The sequence below is a fragment of the Argiope bruennichi genome, chromosome 9 (assembly GCF_947563725.1).
Source record: "Argiope bruennichi chromosome 9, qqArgBrue1.1, whole genome shotgun sequence".
NCBI lineage: Eukaryota > Metazoa > Arthropoda > Arachnida > Araneae > Araneidae > Argiope > Argiope bruennichi.
In genome coordinates this window covers 8,518,410-8,540,682 of record NC_079159.1, presented here as the reverse complement: position 1 = coordinate 8,540,682, position 22,273 = coordinate 8,518,410, and the positions used below count along the sequence as shown (strand labels likewise).

Below are 22,273 nucleotides of genomic sequence, written 5' to 3'. Positions count from 1 at the left end.
TCACTGGATTTGCCAGTCACGTCATCATACCTTCTACGACTGAAAGTTGGATCTCTGGTTATTTTATTTCGGAATTTGAAACCACCATGGCTGTGGAATGACACGCGATTGGTCATTAAAAAATTGATGAAAAACGTTATCGAAGCCACCATTTTGAATGGCAAATTCCGAGTCGAAAATGTTTTACTGCCACGAATTCCAATCGAATTCAAACGCGTTCGATTTCCTATTAGATTCGCATTCGCAGTGACAATCAATAAGTCGCAGTGACAATCAACACACGATGTCTGTTTGTGACTTAGATTTGGACACACTATGTTTTTCACACGTGGCATGTTCTCACGTGGGCAAACTATCGAGCTTATTTGTGTTGGCTAAAGACGGACTGAGAAAAAATATCGTACACTCCATTGCTCTTCGAAATGAATATTGATTTTCTTCATTTCATTTTTATACTTTAGGACAAAAAATATATAATTTTTTTCACTTTGCGTTTAACTTTTAAGAGATCAAACAATGTATATGCTCGTTATGTTTATAAGGCAGAACAACGTTTGCCGGGTCAGCTAGTCTAATATATAAAAATGAATGTTTTGTGGGCACTGTTGTTTCACTACCCACTATGTAACCTAGCTGGCAAGAACTTGATGCTTGTTTCACAGCTAGAGAGAGCTACTTCTACTTGTTCTGTTAACCTTTTTTCTTTGTTCTTTTTGTATAAAATAAATATACAATATTTTGTTCTTGTTAAAAATAGCGTTCTTGAAGCTCTGAATATTTTAAGTAGAGGAATCATTCCATGCCCCCACAGTTTATTTGTTCGTATTTTATGCGTTGCTATACCGTTCATCCGATTGCGATAAAACTTTGCCAATTTATTACTTGCACTTGCTCGAATGTTATAAGTATAGTAAAATTACTATATCTAATATATAAAAATGAATGTTTATTTGTTCGTATTTTATGCGTTGCCATACCGTTCATCCGATTGCGATAAAACTTTGCCAATTTATTACTTGCACTTGCTCGAATGTTATAAGTATAGTAAAATTACTATATCTAATATATAAAAATGAATGTTTATTTGTTCGTATTTTATGCGTTGCCATACCGTTCATCCGATTGCGATAAAACTTTGCCAATTTATTACTTGCACTTGCTCGAATGTTATAAGTATAGTAAAATTACTATATCTAATATATAAAAATGAATGTTTATTTGTTCGTATTTTATGCGTTGCCATACCGTTCATCCGATTGCGATGAAACTTTACCAATTCATTGCTTGCATTTGCGCGAAGATTATAGGCATAGTGGAATTATTATAACTAATATAAAAAATAGAATATATAATATTTATACTTCTTCGTTATATACCATTCAATTTCAATGACTGTATTCATTGTCGACAAGAAAATAAATATCATTATTTCTATCATTACTAATTAAATAAGACAGCTTTTTCAAATTTCAAAAGATATTTCAAAAGTTATTTCTTCTGCGGCAGCAACGCGCCGGGTATCAACTAGTAAATAAATAAAAAGAATGAGAATTCTGATTATATCATTCAGAAATAATATATAATCAGAAAATATTTCGTGATTGGATTATGCTTTTATTATTTTTCACATATTGCTGGTAGCATCTAAATATAAAAGTGGTGCGTTTTACACATAATTTAACATATTTTCAAGGGCGAAATATGCATTTTAAAGCTAGACAACGATTCTGCCAAACAGCATGATGGACATTCTCTAGCATTTCATCACGTTGATTGCTTCGTTCAGAAGAAAGAGGAGTTGGGATTTTTTGATTCTACTGAGAAGTAAGTGAATTTATTTTTCTGCAGAAAATATTGCGAAGTATTATCGAACTTGACTGAAATGTAAAATTGTTTCAGATTGATAGGATACAGTGATTTAAAGAAAGCTGATCAAGAAATGCTGGAAAATATATTTGTTTGCCAATTAACGTATGTACTTTTAAAAACATTTCACTTCTTAAACTTAAACGAATTATTTGAAAAAAATTTATATTACTTTTCGTATTATATAATATGCTGTAAGAATTCTTTTAATGATGAATTGTAAGAATCTATCAATAAATATAACACCAAAGGCTGTAAGCGATGCTTTTACACCAGAAATTGAAGGGTTTGTTGCAAAAAGGATGTAGCTCCAGCTTAGGGGAATTTTGGAGTTACATGTAATATCAAGTAATAATAATAATAAAAAAAATTCTTTGATGCTAGAAAGATGCAACTCCAATCGTTAGTTCTCGCGTTACTCAAGAGATGGAGCTGTTTGTCTCATTAGTTTTTTGCAATATAGAGGTAGCTCCTGGTGCTACCGCCATTTTCTATTGCAGATTCTAATATCTGGTTCAACAAACCGACGACGCAGCAAATGAGCCCGACGTTACAGAGTGGAAGTGTGATGATTAATAGGAGTATAATTTTTTTATTTTTAAAGCCAAGTTGCACGTACATTTTGTTTATATTTTGTTAGTTTTAAATAAAATTATATTATAGTAAATTGCATTTTTATTGTGGAATATTTTTCATAGAGATAGATAGACTATTTTATTGCAAGAAAGAGGTAGCTCCAACATTCCAACATGTGCCACATCATCTGGAAAATATATTTTTGGGTGAAAATGCTGTCGTAATATGTAGGAACAATTAAGAATATTGATCAAAAGGAAAATCTTTACACAATTTAGAATGTGAAATTTTCAAACGTTTTTTACGGATTTCTACAAGTTTGAATAATTGGAGCTACCTTCTTTTTGACGCAAACCCCTCAATTCATAGCAGAATGTGAAAAGATCAGTTAAGGACTTCTTGGTAACATGAATTGAAGTTTTTCTTCCAACTATTGTATGGAGGAAGTAAACAATCAATTCTATGTACCTTTCAAAATAAGTCATCGCACTTCAGATGAACTTGGAACCGTAAGCGATTGTGTAAGCTCAAAGTATGGAAGCAGAGAAAGAGGAAATTTATGTTATTGCTTTCCGCTAGGCAGATTAGTATTAACAGCCGCATAAACTTCCCAAGGTGATTCACTTCAGTATAATAATCCTTATAAGCAGTTGCGAGTCAAACGAGATCTCAATTAATACTCTACAGCAGGAGGGGGGGGGGGACTTTTTCAGGGCACGGGTTACTTCTTTTTTCAAGGTGTTGCGATTCCCCCAGCGGCGTAGGTCTATATCACTTGTTATAACTTAGTAAATACGGAATATGTACTTACCTACATAACATAATAATAACTGCCATAAATCAAATAATATTAAATAATGCATTTTATATAAAAAATTCAAAATACATAAAAAAAAAAATATAGTTCTCGTAGTTATAATAAGTAGAAGACTTCGGATATATACTGTCCACCAATATCTCGGTTTATAATTACTTACTGCTTATCTTTCACTGGATTCTAAGTGGTCGCCTGTGAGACGGGAACGATGTGTTGTCTTAATTATATTAATCGTTGAAAATGCAGATTCACACATGTAGGTAGAGCCAAATAATGATGTTAAATGGTATGTTGACCAAGAACGATGTTAAATGGTACTTTTTAAAATTGTGATACGTCTATTAGATTACAAAAGCTATTCTTAGGTTCTGAACAACGTGCTTTTAAAATTTTATCATTTTGAAGAAGAAAAACTTTGTTTTTCTCAAACGATAAAAAGAATATAATGTTCCACAAATACGTTTCTTTTAGTATGCACGTCTTAGGTCTTGGTAAAGGCTGTCACCCCAAAATGTCTTAATGATCGCAATCGACTTAATGCCCACCTCTGCTCTACAGTCTTGGCATTTTACTGAGTGCTTTCGATGTGATATGAATTAAAATTCTGATTTGAAAACGATTTCAATGGATAAACTGATTTCAATGGAAATTTTTATAAAAGTGTTATTTAGAATAAACATTGGAAATCTATAAAAAAAGCTATTAACTTGGTGCTCCCCTAGGATGAATATTGCAACAAGTTAAAAGTTAAGCAATGCAGAAGCTTTCTTCAGCTATTTTATTCCTGAGATCATTTTAGTTCCATATACTGGAAGAATATTGATTTTAGTGCAAAATACTCGGAAAATATGTCCGAGTTTCTTTTTCAAAGAGAAGAACCTCCCCCCCCCCCCTCCTCCTCCTCATTCTTAAAGGGTTGTTATACAAAAGGGATTTCAGCTTAACTGACAGCTATTAAAGAAATGTATGCTCGGGAATCCTTTGAATTCTTAGAAAACCTTCCTGCCCTTCAAATCCATATGGATGAGGGTCTCTAAAGAATAAAGCATGCAATCAATTACATTTAATCGATGGGATAGGAATATTGGGGTTTGACTTCTAGGTGATGCAGGTAGACTCCATAACTTTATTGAACGGTCGTTTGAGACTTTTCTCTATAGATAAAAAAATCTTTTCCATGTCCTTTGACTCGTTATTTATAGAATGCTTTTTATGTTAAATTTTCAGAAATTTCTGTAAGCAAGCACAAGTAAGCTATATAATTTAAAATTTTATGCAACAATAAAAAAGGATGAATATGGAAATTCCTAACAACAATTTTTGGTAACATTTTATTTTTTGATTATCATTGATGTTCTTGGTTCTACAGAAAGTGAAAGTCTTCTATATACTGCAATACTTCAAAAAATAAGAGTAGATTATAATCGTTTGATAAAACAACTTATCTTTCTATTTCTGCATTTACCAGATTTCTATTAGTGAAGACGATTTTTGGTATAAAGAAAGGTTTAGAATTACAGGGATTGGACAAAAATATGGAAACACCTTATAAAATGCATGCTTATAAAGAAATGTTTGTGGCGCTGGTATTTTTTCCTATTTGCCCCACCTATATAACGACGTGAATGCAATCAGCAGGTCAATCGCTGTCAGTCCACTGTTCTGTGAAATTTCAATTTCGTCATGCTAGAGCTAACAGACTTCGAAAGTGAGGAAGCTGTTGGAGCGCGTATGGTGGGTGCTTCCGTAAGCAAGGTAGCTGAGGTGTTTAATATTTCAAGAGGTACTATATCAAATATTTATTCCGCAGATTTGAAATGCGAAAAATATCATCCACTAAATCGCAGAGTGGATGAAATGAGTGTTGAACCATTGTGTTAGACGGTCATTAAGACGGTTTGTGACGAAAACGAAGCAAACCAAAACTGCCAAAGTTACTGCTCAGTTGAATGTCATGCTCATAAACCTTGTCAGTACCAAAACAATCAGAAGGGAGCTCCATAAGCAAGGTATTTCTGGTCAGGCTGTATTAGCATCATTCATTAGTGATATTAATGTTCGTAACAGGAAAAAGTGGTGTTTAATTCATAAAGTTTGGACTGTGGATCAGTGGAAGACAGTAATATTTTCAGATGATCTTATTTCACACTGTTTCTCACTTCTGGCCGAGTTTATATCTGGTGAACACCATCCCAAGATCATAATACAGACTGCGTATGCCAAGACTGAAACATGATGGAGGTTCTGTGATGATTTCAGCAGCCATAATGTGGTTTTCTGTGGGCCCCATAATAACTCTCTAAGGAGCATTACTGCCAAGTGTTATGTAAACGTTTTGGCCGAGCACGTCCATTCCATGGTACAAACTTTGTTCTGCAAAGGAAATGGTATTTTCCAAGACGACAATGCACCTGTTCACATTGCTCACATTGTCCAGGACTGGGAGTTTGAGCACAAGGATGATTTATCACATCTCCTCTAGTCACCACAGTCACCTGACCTCAATAGTATTGAATCATTATGGTCTACGTGGGAGAGGAAAGTACATGGTCACTATTCATCACCATCATCGTTACTTAAACTTGTCACCTTTTTGCAGGAAGAATGGTATAACATTGGCAACATTACAGAAACTGTATTTATCCATTCCGAGAAGACTGCAAGCTGTTTTGAATGGTTTTCCTGCACTATATTATGCAAGAAAACGTGCATTTTCTTTTAAGTGTTTCCATATTTTTGTCCATACGCTGTATTTTGAAGATTCAAGCTGAAAGGTTAAGGGTTATAGCTCTTTGGTCATGGATTTTCTGCTAGTAAAACTTTAAGTAGTTAAAATGTTTTGCTTTTAATAAGAGATTTATTTATAAAGCTATAAATCGATTATAGCATATTAAAAGCTGTAAAGATCGATATAAATCGGGTATCACTTACAACAACAAAAAAGAGAGAAAGAGAGAATCAAAAGATTTTATGAAAAGTTATGAAAAAAATCCACTACTTTCTCCAAGAAAAATTGAAAACATTATTTTAAAGAATGTCAGCAGTAATATTATGCAATTTATCATAAAGAAACAGTCTGGATTTTCAGCTTTATTGAGTAATAAAAATTCATGGTTTGACTGCCACGTCAAATATTAAAGAGGCTACAAAAATTTAAGAAATTGCTGAATAGGCACAATTATCGGGAAGAAAATGTTCGCGAAATAGTGTTTTCCGAAGTTGTTTTGCTTTGAGAAATGCTATTATGTCAAAAAGATATCTTGTATTCGGTAAACTTCGAGAATATACTTCAAAAATCTTTGAACTGTCAAAGGCTTTCAGAACAAGAATTCGATTACGACTTGGACTGCAATGCTAAACAATAGAACTTTATTCATGATGTTCATCATATTAGTGTATTTACCATTTCCTATTTTGTATCTGTAAAATAAAAAAAAGTAATTTTAATTTGTAAAATAATAATAAAAGGTGTCCCAAAATTAACGCAAGATTTGAATTTGCCACCATTAAAAAAACATTTATCGGATAACTTAGGGTCCGTAAAAATGGAGAGTTACACGATAGAACAACGTGTTTTCATTATTCAACAATATTTGAAAAATAATGAAAGTCAGGATACCACAGTTGTAAAATTTGAGAATTGACCCTCTAAATCGTGTAATTTAAAACTATTGGATTTCTTTTTATGGGGTTATTTGAAGTCAAATGTCTATACCAACAAGCTCACGAGCACGCTTGCATGGAAGAAAGAAATTCAACGCAGCATCAGCGAAATTCAGCCGCATTAATGTAAAATGGTCATGGGAAATTTCGACAAAAGAGAACGTATGTGCCAGCAAAGCCGTGAAGGCCATTTACCCAATGTGTTATTCCATACATAACTCTATCTTGTGTACTTTGCGATTCAATAAAAATATAAAAATTTAAAGAAAAAAAAGTTGTTTTTTTATTTATTTATTTCAAATCTGGCGTTAATACGTTGTTCTATCATGTAACGCTCCAATTTTACTAACCCTAAACTGTCAGCTGTCAAATTGTTTTTTTAATAGGGTTGCTAACATTTTGCTGGACGAATGGTGGCAAATTCAAATCTTGTATTAATTTTGGGACACCTTTTACTTCTAGCATTCTAATTTTAGTAGCGATATTGCTTTTCTATTAACAGCTATGTTTTTATCATTAACTAAGAAGATATAAAATTGTGAATGTAAAACATAATCATCAAAGGAAAAAATTGATAGTTTTTTTTGTTTAATTCTAAATTGTGTAATTAATAAATTAAATGAATTTATTAAAATAAGAGATTGTTTTCATTTCTCTATTTAATTACTTTGCAATTTAAATTTTTATGTTTATTATTTGAATCTAACTTTTTTTTTAAAAATTAATTGACAATTTTGGAATTTTTACCTTCTTTATTTCTTTATTAGACAAAAATTTACAAATAAAGGAAAAGTTTTCAAGACGAAGGAAGAGAAGCCTAATGATAAACAAACTAAAATTTTAGAAGTAAGATTATGTCTTTTAAAAAATTTATATTCTTTGTTTCTATATTTTTTCTTTAATCCATTGCGCAAACTGTTTTATTATAAATTATATAATCCGAATTCATGAAAAAAATATTATCAATATAATTCTTAGGGGAAAAAACTTTTTATCTCTATTTTGCTGCCCTAATTAAAGATTTTCTATGATTGATAGAGTTTAGACACGTTTGAATATGCTAATATATTCAAACTTACTATTACTTCAAACGAACAAGACAACTTAGTATTGCTTAGTAAAGTGAACTAGTATATTTAAAATCGATTATAGCTATCTGTCAATATCTACACTCAGTGGCCAAATTAACATGACCACCTCTTCAATACAATGCTGGTCCCCCATTTGTCCTACATGCTGCGTGTATTCTTATTGGCATGGTTTCTATGAAATGTTGTAGATGGTATGACAAATTTGAAACCTTATCTGATGAGCAGCATTTTTCAATTCCTTCAGAAGTGATGATACTAGATCTAGCTGTCTGATGTCTCATTTGAATTTATCTCACATTATTTTCCAATTGGATTGGGATCTGATGATTGTGCAGGCCAACTACACCAGATGCAGCCTCTATCTTGCTTTTAGAACCATCTGCTAGCTTTATGACAAGGAGCATTGTCCTGCTGAAAGTATTCACCCCTAGCAGGGTATACCATTATTATAACAGGATTCACTTGATTTGCAATAAAACTTATATACCCTTGGACATTCAGATTAATCAAAGGACCACATTAATCAAAGGACCCATACCATAATATTACATCCACCAAATTGAAATGTTGTGTCAGTGCAATTGGGGCGATGCTTTAATGATTTTTTCACCATATTCGCAAACTATCATCTATATAGTGTAGTGAAAACGCGATTCATCGGATCATATGACCTTTTTCCAATCATCTACTGTCCAATTCTTATGCTCCTTTGCGAACTGGTGACGTGTGATTTTGTTCAAGGCAATTACTAGAGGATTTCAAACAGGTCAGCGGCTTCCATCGAATATATGATATAATGTGTAACGAACAATTCGTTCAGAGATCTTTGCAGTTACTCTCTCATTTAGATTCTCCATTGGACAATTCTAGACAATCGAATATTCAATAACCTGTGACGACAACATGTTTGAAGTTGTTACCGGGTTTTCTATTTAATAGTCCACTCTCTGTAAACATTAATAACTGCTAATCTCTGTCACTTCACAGGTACAGCCGTTTTGAATATACTAGTTCTGGCTCTTTGAAAGCCAGCAACCATTCCAAGTTCAATCTCCGTTAAATTATGTTTTTTCCCCCATTTCTTCGCTATTAACACAAAGCAATTGGTTCTTCATTTGTCATGTATTGCCTTTTTATATCTCCGTCTAACGACAATAGTGTCACGTAGATACTTAAGTGTGGAACGCAATGACACACACAAGAAGTAGAGCTAAACCAATTTATTAACTCAACTCTGAACTGAGAACACAGTGACTGACAAATCTTCTGATTTCATACTAGCAGGGAAAGTTCCAGAATACTTTTCTGGAGACAGTAAGTAAAGTCCAGAACACTTGTCTGGTAAACTAAAGAAATGTCCAGAATCTTCTGGAACATGCAATAAAGAGAAACATAAAATCAAGGAACTAAATATTTACACAAACTGTGAATCGCATTGTCTCTTGACAATGCGATTCACAGTTTGACAACCCACAATTTCTTGACTATGCGATCAGCGCCATGACCATTCGGCCATGGAGAGTCGACTGCCTCTTCTCAATGCGGCAATAGCATAAAGTTATGGCTGATCTGCATTTAAGTGCCATGTGGTCATAATAATTTGGCCACTCAGTGTATATTTATTAATCTATCAGTGTTATGCTGATCTCTTTCGTTGCTGTAAAAGCTAAATATTAAAAAGGCGACACATTACGTATTCATTAGATATAATTCAAATTTCACATTAATACCGAAATAATAACTCAAGTATATCAAGAATCTGTACTGCAAGTCTAATTTTTATTGTAACACAGTATTAGATTTGATTGTATTTACTTAATACAGTACACTCCTGAGTATCCGGTTCGCGACTATCCGGCCAAATTTTCTTTTGTCGTAATTAATTGAGGAAGGCAAGTCATTACATTGGCAACATTTCCAAGGCACTGGAAGCGAGCGTCTGCTACGATTTTCCTACGAGTTGTGTGCAAATTACAAGTTGTGACAGGAAAAGAGCAGCGTTCTCCTCTTTATTTATTATTTCGTCAGTATGTAACGGACCTCAATTGTTGCAGCTGGTCCTGACTATAACTGCACTGTACGTACAGTATTCATAAATTGTTCTTGGTTTCGTTAATGTTTTTTTTTTTCAATGCCCCATAGTGAACGATTTTCGATAATGTTTTATTTACGTTTTCTAAATTTTAATTAGACGTTACAGAATTTATATTAAAATTTGAACAGTTTAGATCCTTTAACTTGCTTTTTCTTTAATAAATTCTTGAAACGTGCAGTGCAGTATATAAACATGCATAAACTACCAGTACAGAACCTTCTATTTTAACTCGCTACGTTACCAGTAACTGCTTCTATGATTCACCGCGCCCCGGTCGAGTTCACATTCTGTGTGGCTTAAGATAAATGGAGGGCTTAGTATTTAGTAAGAAGTGAGAAAATACGCATTATAACAGTGAGTCTTGATATAAAAATTGTTTTCTGATACTGATGGGCAAACAATTGAGTTCACAGAACGGTCTATCCGGCTTTTTTATCATCTGGCCTGCCCTTCCACCACATTAGGCCGAATACTCAGGAGTGTACTGTACAATAGAAATGATACTGTCAGACAGCCAACAGGCGAAAACTAATCTTAATGTTGCAAGTAGAGTCCGCATACAATTTCGTTGTCATCAACGGAATAGGACGACGATACTGTCGTAGTTCGTCAATACTGTCGACGTCTGTTCCCAAACGAGCTTCTGTGTTATTTATATACTTTTTATTAACTACTATATTTCTATTTACCACTCATCCACGAAGAAGATATATGATTCACTTGCAACAAATTCCATACTTGTTCTTCTAAACTGTTCGATCAACTCGCCATTTATTTGCAAAGGACAATCTTAGGAGGGGAGGGGCATAGTTAACAAGAAACACAGTTACACAAACAGTTATGTTAACATAACATATGCTAATCAAAAATCTCGCCTCTACAATACTGCTATGTAAGGGATATGAATTCTTCAAATGGTACTTCAGAACCATACACAAATACAGGGTGTCTCATAAATATCGCCCAAACTCTGCATAGCCAGCTTCCTAGTACGGAGTTTATAAAAAATGCCCAAAGAACTGTAACTGTGGTCTGGCTTAAAATCCAGATTCCTTTTGATAAAATAACTACGAACCAGTGTTGCCTTTTTCTAAATTATTTATTGACATCACACAAGACAACACAAAACATTAATATAGATGACAGTAAATTTTGTTATTGTGGGTTTCGATTCATACTTTGGCACAGTGATTACCCACGTCAGTTACTGCCGAAATCCTGACGGCGTCTCTGCGGGTTTCCCCTTGTTTACACTCGTGATCACATGACCGGTTGGGAGCGCGCATGCGCCAACAAACTGTGCGATACAATTTTCGAGAAAAATGCGAAAAACAAAGTATGGCGTCTCATCTGGTGCAAGGGGGAAACGCTGTAGTGGACACATCAACAGTACTATTTGCATGTCTTTCTTGACGATGATGTTCAAAATGTTCGGAACGAATCATGCATGTGAGGGCCGTGGAATGACGTGAAGCTTACTTTTAACTCGTATTTAAAAGGTTGCATCTTGTAACCAGTGGTATTCTTCGCATGGTGATCATGTGTTCCATTCGTGATTATTGCGGCATGTATTTCATCTACGGCCAATGTAATGGCCGTAGATGAAATACATGCCGCATTACGAACAGGTAGGGAGTATACCCATCGATATCCGTCACGCCGTCCTCCCGATGCCAAAGTCATTCGTAGATTGAACAAACAGACTGCAAAATACAAGAAGGTCAGCCCGACAGCCGTCATCATGATGTTAGAAGACCGCTGATGGTCAGAGAGGCTATTAGCCAGTGAGCTTAATTCCACTAGAAGTATTGTGCACATGCTCTTACGCTCAGAGAGGCTGTACCCATTTTTCGGCGCGCTCAAGCAATATGCACGGAGGAAATTTTGAACATCTGCCTTCATAGTTTGAAAGTAAAGCAGTTGATGTGTCAAATAAAGTGGGATTTTTTCCTTGCACCGGATGTGACGTCATATTATGTTTTCGTATTTTTCTCGAAAACTATGTGTCGTACAGGTTTAGTTTTTTGGGCATTTTTTATGAACACCCGCACGAGGAATATGGCTGTGTAGAGTTTGGGCGATATTTATGGGACACCCTGCATATAATTTTGAATACAGGGTTCATACAATTAGTTTGAAACCTATGTTCAGTAATAATTAGCTTTATTTCATATGTTCTGTTCTTTAAGTCCTCTTTAAATCACTTCATTACGCTCTAGAAATTCCAAACAGTTATTGTATTTACATACCTTAGTCATGAGGCTTATGCGATTGGGTACAAACAAGGTATCCTTTCGACATTGCACAGTCTTTGAGGAACTAATATCTTCACAAATGTGCATGAAAATAAAATCACTTAACAGGTAGGTAGGTCTCAGAAGCTCTTGATTTCATGAGAAGTAGGTTTTTTTTTTTTTTTTTTTTTTTTTTAAAGCATGGTGTTTTATTGAGGTTTTGAAACCTTTTAGTATCTGTATATGATATACGTTTACATATCAAAGTCCTTAAAATGACCATCATATAATGAATTCAAATATTTTCCTGATCAGTTACCCAACCTACTGAAGATAATGTCATGAGAGGATAGTGTCATATCGACCTGATAAGGGAGGCGTAGTTTGTCTAAAGCTCCAGTCACTGGGGGAGGGGGTGAAGTGACTTAAGGACAAAGGTTTAATATCACTTTTTTAAATGAAATATCTTGAAAGAGGGGAAATAATACCTTACACTTGCAAAACCACTGATGACGACTGGGAAAGGGGGTGAGATCATATCATGTTTCTGGATTCACTTATCCTCATTACGTCACTTTCTTCTTTCTTCTTGTGTACAGCCGACCACCCCGCCAATACTGAATGAGGCAGTATCGATAGGATTTGTTGTGCCCGAGTGCTGTCTTTAACATAATCCATCCATATTACTGACAAAATTTCCGAACTGGCACCCTCTTCGAGGCGGTTAGTCCTAAGCCACAGATGGTGAATCTCTGACCTTCCTCCTCATCTTCCCCTACATTTTTTATCCAGTTTTACGAGCAGCAGGTTGACACTTTGAGAAAATACTACGCCACTGTCGGGAGTTGGATTGGGAAAAGGGCAAATCTTCGCTGTTTTTATAGCAAAACTTCTTATTTTTTGAAGGTAAAGTACGTATCTCAAAATTTGTGAACGTATTATAGCATTACCACACAAAAATAAACGATAGCTTCCAGATACAATTTCAATGACGACTTATAAAGTAAATTGCCAGTTAAAATAACCCGAGAGGTATCTCAGATTATTTTTGCTCACCTGTAAGGCAAATCAATAATTTTATTTCAAATATTATTGTTATCGGTGTGGTTTTTTTCTTCTTCAATAAAACTTGTAAATGCATGTAACCGATGATGTTACGTTTTTCGGTAGCATTTTTGGAAATTGATATATTACAGGAAAATGATATTTAGAGCAATGTTTATATGATGCTAATTTAGCAGCTCTCTTTTTTGGAATTCATTGACAACAAGATATTGATATTCTAATAATGTTTTATTGCCAATTTTTGACTAATTTCTTTCACATTTAGGAACAAAATAGACTATTTTTTGACATGAGGGATAAAATCCAACAAAGACTGACAAAGAAATGGATGCAATCTCTTTTGGAACATAACAGGCAATATATACCTACAGAAGAGAACAAGGTTATATCTGTTCTAAAAGATTTGAGATATTTAAATGCATTTAAAAAAAAATTATTTCGTGTTTGGAAGGGTATATGTGAATTCTCGAATTTTGTAGAATTATTTCTCTTATATATCTACAAAAAGAGTATTTTGTAGCATTGTTTATTTGAAATTATTTTTTAAATACTATTCAAATGTCTATATCTGTGGTATATTTATTTTAATGATTGAATTTGTTGTCATTTATCTTTAATAAATAACTTACCTAAACTTTACAGGCTTTATTTATGAATAACAGTTATGCTCTGAAATTTAACATCCTTTAAAGTAATAAAATGAATTTATTTTCTCCCCTTTAAATGGAATAAACACTCTTAATGAAATAAACACAACTTAATGTTAGTACCTTAAGTAAGTAAGTAAAAAAAAAAACAACATAATATTAACATAGTTTGAATTTAATGATTTAGCAAGTTCTTTATCTCAAACAAAATGTACTGTCTTGATTTGTTACTTAATTATTAATTAACCAAATTAATTAATTAATCAAATTAAATTTATCTAATAAGCTAAATGAATCCCTTTTCTTATTCTAATTTCAAGCCTAAAAATATTTTAACATAATATGACTAGAAAAAAATGGCCCTTTAAAGGGTTAAAAGTGTTCTTTGTGAACTCCCAGATACACAAAAGGTATGGAGATGATACGATAGCTCATTCCTCATATTTTCTTTATACATTGTATGAAGTATTGGAAGTCTGCAGATATACTTGTATGCCGATAGTTGATTTTTTTTCTGATGCTACATCAAGCAGTAGGTGTTTGTTTTTAACTTAACATGTACAGATCTTCAGCTTTTCAAATTTTCACACCATATATATGCAGCAAAATATGTGTGATGGATTATAGTACGACTTCGCTATCATACATGTTTCTGTAGGGGCTCACAATTATAATAATTGTGTTGAATTCAAAAACTTTCAGGACGAATTTTGTTTTCCGATGTGTAACAAAGCCGTACCTTGCTTTGTATTTTTTAACAGCCTTTTATATTTGGGATATTTATTTATGAATCCCAATATAATTCCAAAATTGGAATGTAAAATACATTCTTAAAATTTACTTCTGAAAAAAACCCTCATAAGGTTACTATCTTCATTTTTGTTTTCAATATTTTTGTAACAATGTAAAAATATTTGTTTACCTATTGTAACTAATTTACAGTTGCTGGATCATTTAGCTGATTGCTTGGCGTTTGGAGCTCTTGAGATTTGCCCAGATTGCAAGACTGAATCCCTTAGTTTCATGTCAGTACATATTCTATTTATTAAAAGTTTGAGGCTTGATTTATTTAGTTAGATTAGAATGGAATTGTGAATATTGAAAAATTTTCTTAAAATATAGTATATTGGAACTTAATTAATTATGTTGATAATGAGTGTATGTGTGCGTGCGTGAGAAAGAGAGACAGAGAGACAGGAGGAGGGAAAAAGAAGAGAGAGAAAGAGAATGAATGAGTAAGTGAGAAAGAAAGAGAGTGAATGAGTGTGTGCGTGTGGTTATGTGTTCGTGAGTAAGTGAGAAAGAGAGAGAGAGAGAGAGAAAGAAAAGGAGGGAGAAACAAAGATAAAGGGAGAGAGAGAGAGGAGGGAGAAAGAAGGAGATAAAGAGAATGAATGAGTGAGTAAGAAAGAGAGGGTGTGAAAGAGTGTGTGTGTGTGGTTGTGTGCGTGGGTGCGAAAGATATATATATTCAGGGAGAGAGAGAGAGAGTGGAGGGAGAAAGAAGGAGAGATATGGAGAGAGAAAGAGAATGAATGAGTGAGAAAGAAGAGAGAGAGAGAATGTGTGTGTGTGCCTGTGTGTGTGGTTGTGTGTGTGCGTGTGAAAGATAGAGAGAGAAAGGAGGGGGAAAGCAGAAGAGAGAAAGAGAGAGAATGAAAGAGTGAGTGAGAAACAGACAGAGAGAGAAAGAGAATAAATGAATGAGTGAGAAAAGAGGAAGTGTGTGTATGTGTGTGTGTTATAAATCTGTATCACTTTTGTAAATGAAGGTCCTGCTTCACTGTAAATTAATTATTTTTAAAAGTTATTTATTTACTCAAGATTTTATTGTCGTGCAAAGCATTCAACCAGAAAAGTATATGAAAGCTCTAAATTTTTTAGAGCTTTAGGCACATTAGACTAGAAGCGTAGTATTTATTTTAAATTTTTACTATGCAATTGTTGTATATTGTTGGTTCCTTTGTTAAAACGAATTAATTTTTCAATTGAATTATTAAAAATTTATTTAATTATAATTATTAATAATGTACTTATTAAAATCATTTACTGTTTATCTATTTTTTTTACATAATTTTAATCAGTTATTTCAGAAATCTCATCAGTCTTTGAAATTTAATTGTTAGGAAATTAACAAAGTCTTTTTTTTATTAATTATACTTCATTGATAAAAGTTATTTTGTATTATTAATTTCTTTTGGTTGTTTATATAGTTGTTAATAGTTGTTTTACCATAATTCATACTTAATTAATCTTACCCCTTGTAAATAAATAATTGATTGGTCATTGAAGTTAATTAATTGATTAATATCTGTTAAAGTACCTTGACTTCTGACGTTTCTACACAATTCAGACTAAAAATGTATTTGTCAAGGTGAAACTATGGTAAAACAACTATTTAGAACAAAATGAGAATTTTTTAAGTTCAAAATGATGATATCAGGAATCAATAATTTAGAAAAAAAATAATTCATTACTTTCTCGGCGGATACGAAATATATCTAAAAGAAACGAAAATATTGTAGTTGTCAAATAATTCGAACTCGAAATTGTGAAGAATCTCCACATTTTCGAATCTGAAAGATTCATTTTTGGAACTTTGTCTGTGGATAAAATTTGTGCTTCTTACATTGAATTTGCACATCTGTATCAAGTTTTAAACGAGATCCATTTGAAGGATGTTTCTCCAAATGCAAATAAACATGTACTTCCAAAAATGCAAAAGAGCTATATAAATAAAATTTGGTTCCTAATTTTAGCATCTTAAATGCAGATCTGTATCACATTTCGAATCAAATCTGTCAAAGGGTGACTGTCTGTCGGCTTGTACATTCGCATGCATATAAAAGTTATAACTCAAAAACGTAATGGCATAGACAAATGCAATTTGTTATGTGATCTTGTTAATAAAATGTAGATAAATGTTTTTATGTGTTAAATGTTTTTTGCAGTCAACCGAAAAAACTTTCTCAATGCATACTCATTTTTTTTTACTATTCACAAAGCACAAAATGCTCAAGCGCGGCATATGCATAAATATTTGACCTCTTGCGCAACTAGAGTATTAGAGTGCTGGCGAGAAACTTTCGAAAAGGTCACTATAGATTTCGTAGATCGTAGATTGCTCGTAGATGGTAGAGATTTCATATATTGTTCTGCATCGTTTAATAAAATTACCTCCATTATATCTTTGAGATTTCACGAAAAGTAAAGTTCACGAAAATTGATATAAACCTTGTTATTGTTGAAGCAATTGACCATAGATGCTATAAAAATTCTAATATTGTTATTAAGTTTTGTTAACATTGATATTTACTGAATTATTCTTTTCATCTTTTTAAAAAATTTGTACCATTCATTTTCAGGAAAAATAAATATATTTGTAGTGGATATTTAAACGAATGGACGAAATGCCAGTTTGAAACTGAATTCCCTGAACGCAAGGAATTTGAGATACCTCATTACCTTCAACATCTGCTTATGTAAGTCTGATTGTTTTTCAATAGCAGAAAACGATCTTTTTGTATAAATTCATTGCATGGAATTGAACCTAACTATGCAAAAGAGAACCATTTCCAAATCACATTTTAAGAGAAAATTACTTTGACTAACCATTATAGCAATAATTCTAACGCTACAAGTTTTTAAGACTGATTATTGCACTCAATGTATAATAGAATTGATTCTTTTTTGCATAAACTTTTGGAATTCCTGACTTAACCATAAAGGTGGGTTTACACTCAGCCAGTTATAAGATTCCAATAAGTTGCGCATGCGTAGAAGGAAGATTGCGCATGTGCTGAGAGAGTGGACAATAGCAAGTTCTATGGGAGTCTCGACTGGACAAGTACTTGCTACTGTACAGTTTCTGCGCATGCGTGGTCTTACTGGATGGTTAGTAGCCTGCTGAGTGTAAACCCACCTTTAATCTAAACTACAACATTTTAAAAGTAAATAAATGGGTTCGTTTCTTTTTATTTCAGCGATTACAAATCTGTTGTGAAGAAAAGATTGTTAGCAACAACTGGTGATAACCTTCCCATCAAACAGTAAGATTGTTTTTATTTGTTTAGAATATTAATGTTTCCATCCGTATAAATCAGATGTAGAATATAAAAGTTCAGGGCCAGTCGTGGACTAAACAGTTCCACTGTAGAACATTAGCAACGTCCATTGAAGATTGAACCTTTCAAGAAGATTGTGCTTACAGCATCTAGACATGCCATCAGGATAAAGCATACGTCACTGATATATGGTTATATTTGCTATTATAATAAAGTGCTATCTTGTTAAATCAAGGAGTCATGTAGCAGACAATGTTGTGTTTATATCCTGAGTTGTTCGATTCATTACCAACTTTTTAGGAAAGTACGATTTATTAAATCGCCGGGCAAGGTATATCTGGCAACTTGGCGTGATGATGTCGTCTACCTCATATTAGAGATGCATAATCCACGATTTTTTGAATAACAAATAATATTGCTATTATTATTTTTAAATATGCGTTCCAAATATCTGTTATTTCAATCATATTATTAATTAAAATTATTACTTAATATTAAATATATAATTTATTAATTGTAATTAATACTTAATTTACTAATTTAAGTAAAGTGTGATTGAATTAATTTATCTGTTTCAGCTTACTTCTTAAATTTTATTTTTTTTTCTCAAAACTATTTATTTATTAGAGTGAACCATTTTCTGGAAAAGGTGAGTTAAAAATATATGTCATTTCTTTAAAATGTTTATTTTAGTCCTATATTCTACCAATAGATGGCGCCAGCAGTAAACAGAATACATGTAATCAAAGTCAATCATGTCAGGAGCAATTAAAAATGATCTGTATGGAATACTGCATCATCAAATACGAATATCGGTCACTCCCGTAAAGTGGAGCGGTGAATTCGCACTTGCCAGTGAATCCTCGCACTTTCCGGTGAATCACCGCTCCGATAAATTTCAGTTATATGCAATTCAATGATACGATACGATAATTCCAATAACCGGTCCGTTCACTTTTCAATCCAATCACAGATTTCTTTCGAGAGCTTCGATTGGACAGATCGTATCGATTGTTACTTTACAGTGAAGTCACCGCTCCGGCAAATTTCAGTGATATCGTATCGATTGTTACTTTCTATCGTGATCCAAAACCTGTAATCGAAATATCATCAGTAAGATCGTATCAAGGATTTGAATCACACCTCTCTTTGAAAAGTATTGATCACTTGTATTTGTGACTTTTTGATATTGGTACATAATAACCGCTCTTAAAATATTCGTCATCCCTACCTCATATCCCAAGTAGCATAGAATGTCGCTCAATATTGTGCGATATTATATTGTAAAATATTCAACAGCATTATACAATACTGCGAATATTGTTTTTGTACAATAAAGTGTGTATCGTATATGTGTGTAACTGGGGATGCGGAGCTACAGAGTTATCAGCATAAAAGCAGAGAGAAGCTCACTCATTGTCTGTCTGACTCATTTATTTTTCACTCATTCGCCTGAACTGGAGTGAATCGCTGATTATCTGCATTTACTGTATATTATTATTGTTGAAATTTTAACAAGATCCCCCCCCCCTTATATTTAACCCTTTGCACTCGGAAAAGCAATTCGATGCATAATTATTTACCTACTACAAAGATTTGTGTGTTGTTCTGAAAAATAAATATACATAATTGTTTTAAGTCGAGTTTCTTTGAAAAATGAATCTACATCTTTTTGCCATTCTGCAAGCGTTTTTAGCAATCACAATTGAAAATAAATAAATAAAATGTCAAAATCTTGAATGATGAGTGAGAGGCATCATCCGAGTGCAAAGGGTTAATATGGTTTTAACTGTTGTTTAAATTTTAAAAATTTTAATATGTAGGTATTAAAGTTAAATGAACTACTTAATGCACGGAGTCGTATGGGGTTTCATCCCTTAGAAGTCTCCCATAAGATGGTGATCCAAAAGTGATTCGAACACACAACCTTCCGCTCTGGAGTCAGATGCACTACCACTTTTGATGACTGAAAACGACACTATACTAACCCTTGATAAATCAGTATGCCAAGTGACATCGCGAGTTATTCTATGCATTATCGGTTTATCTGATGAGTCTGATTTACGAAATCATAGATACCTTACCTTAACTGGCTATTCCAACCCACCACTAAGGTACGCAGATTAATCTGATAGACCGGACTGCTGTGACAGCAACACTATCGGGAACTATGGTTGAGTAATAAGGGCCCTCACCGGTCACGGTATAACCCTTCCCGTGAGAAGCACGTCCCGTCATCGATAGGAGGTAGCCAACTCCACCATTTCTTTACCCATCCGGGTGGCGAGAACCAGTCAGCACCAGCTTATAATCCTCATCTTTGAGGTGCCTGCTGGTGGAATCTAAATCATACATACCACACAAAAGGGATCAATAAATTTTAAAAAATATCTATTAATTTTATTCTAACATCATATATATTGTAGGTGAATTTGGACTTAACAATCTAGAGCATAACATTAATATTAATTTGTTCAATAATAAAGGAATAGCATCAAATCTCACTCAGTACCATTTTTTTTTCAAAGAGTTATGGTATTTGTTCAATTCTGTCTTAACAATAAAAGCATCATATCAGCTCAATTCTGATTCTCCTTGCAAATGATGTGAGATTTGTTTCCTATAATTCTTGATATCGTTGAGAATTATTAAAAATTTTAAATTTTTAAACCTGAATTCAAATACTATTTTGTAAAGGAGAAATCATGAAGGAAATAAAATTTAATGTAACCTTATTTTTGCTTGCAAAATGCGCCTAAATTTTCTTCAGACAGATAATTTAATAAATTTCTAAATATCTAATTATATGAATTTATAAAATTCTGTATCAATTAGTTATTGTGAATTTATTTTTCCCTTTTTATTGAAGTTTATCTTTAGATAAAGTGAAAATTGTTTTACTTGGAAATCTTGCATCTCCAGAAAGCGAAGTACGAAAGCCGCTTCAAGAATTAGGAGCTAAAGTTCAAAAAACACTTAGTGACAAAGTGAATTTGTGTGTAATTTCACCAAGTAAGTCGTGCTTCCTTAACTCTATATTATGTATTTCTAGCTTAGGAATGCTAATAATCTTTATTTTATCAACATTTATCTATTTTTGCATTTGACAGGATTTCTTTAAAACCCTCTCATGACGTGCATGTTGAATATGCATCACCTACGAACGTCTCTTATAGCCGGGCGTACCACACTTGCATTTTTGAAAATCGAACTCATGGGACGGTGATGCATATGTGATTTTTAAACTGGAAGAATTTTTGATCGCCACTAGATGGCTCTCTGTGTCGATTACTTTTGACTTTCAGTTTGCTCATATTCAACTTGATTTTGATATTTTACTTATCAACTGTTGCGGGGTGTGTGTGTGTGGTTGTAATGTAAATAAACAGAACTGGGTTGTGTAACTTTCCACTTGAAAGAATCATTCTTCTTTTTCTGGTCTCCCTCCGAGGTTTTTTTTTGTTGTTGTTGTTTTTGTTGTTACTGTGTGACTGTAGTCTTTTCGGGTTTTACCGTCAGTTCTGTTGTAATTCGCGTAGCTATAGCATACATTTCGCGGACTTCTCTTTTTATTACGGAAAGCTTTGGTTTCTGTTTATTATGGTAAGAAAATGCGTTTTGGCAGAGGGAAAATGTGCTCGTATTATGAATGAACTAATAATCTAAAAAAAGTAGCAAAAATGATAATGTTAAGACAAACTTTATTTTTTTTTGGTGGATTTTTTTTAAAGTTAGGCTTAGCGACGCAAAACCCTCGTCCTGTGGGATGATTCCTTTCGCGTACTGTTCGTCCCGTGTGTGCGTCTAGGATAGAGGCTTCCCGTCTCGAAAGGTGAAAACGACTACAGTTTTAAAATTTAAAATTATGTCATTAATTTTTTTATTTAACCCTTTCAATACTGAAAGGCCCCAAAATATCTATCACCGAAACTACAGCGAGCCACCGAGACGCCTGGATATTACTCTTCCCTCTTTCGTTATTGATTGAATATCTGTGTAGATGTTTTAGTCGTTAGAAACGCTTACTCAGATTGGTTTGGGAGATAGAGAGGTTTTCTGGGAATCATTAAAAGTGACAGAGCATACATTTGCTTATTAGCCAATTAAGCGAGGTCCTCTTTCGTATATCAAACCTTTAAAAACTCGGGTTGTCAT

General features: G+C 33.4%; 1 protein-coding gene across 2 annotated transcripts in view; it reads left to right on the top strand.

Annotated features, from left to right (window-relative positions):
* The window catches only part of LOC129983696 (poly [ADP-ribose] polymerase 1-like), a 71,774-nt gene that overhangs the window by 7,586 nt on the left and 41,915 nt on the right, over positions 1-22,273 (top strand). The window contains exons 4-11 of one of the 2 annotated variants that reach the window (XM_056093281.1): positions 1,694-1,824; positions 1,900-1,971; positions 7,690-7,768; positions 13,673-13,789; positions 14,997-15,079; positions 17,420-17,536; positions 18,038-18,103; positions 20,988-21,130. In XM_056093281.1, coding sequence (XP_055949256.1) covers positions 1,694-1,824; positions 1,900-1,971; positions 7,690-7,768; positions 13,673-13,789; positions 14,997-15,079; positions 17,420-17,536; positions 18,038-18,103; positions 20,988-21,130 — 808 coding nt within the window. The remainder of the gene's footprint in view (positions 1-1,693; positions 1,825-1,899; positions 1,972-7,689; positions 7,769-13,672; positions 13,790-14,996; positions 15,080-17,419; positions 17,537-18,037; positions 18,104-20,987; positions 21,131-22,273) is intronic. The other variant, XM_056093282.1, reaches the window with a different exon arrangement.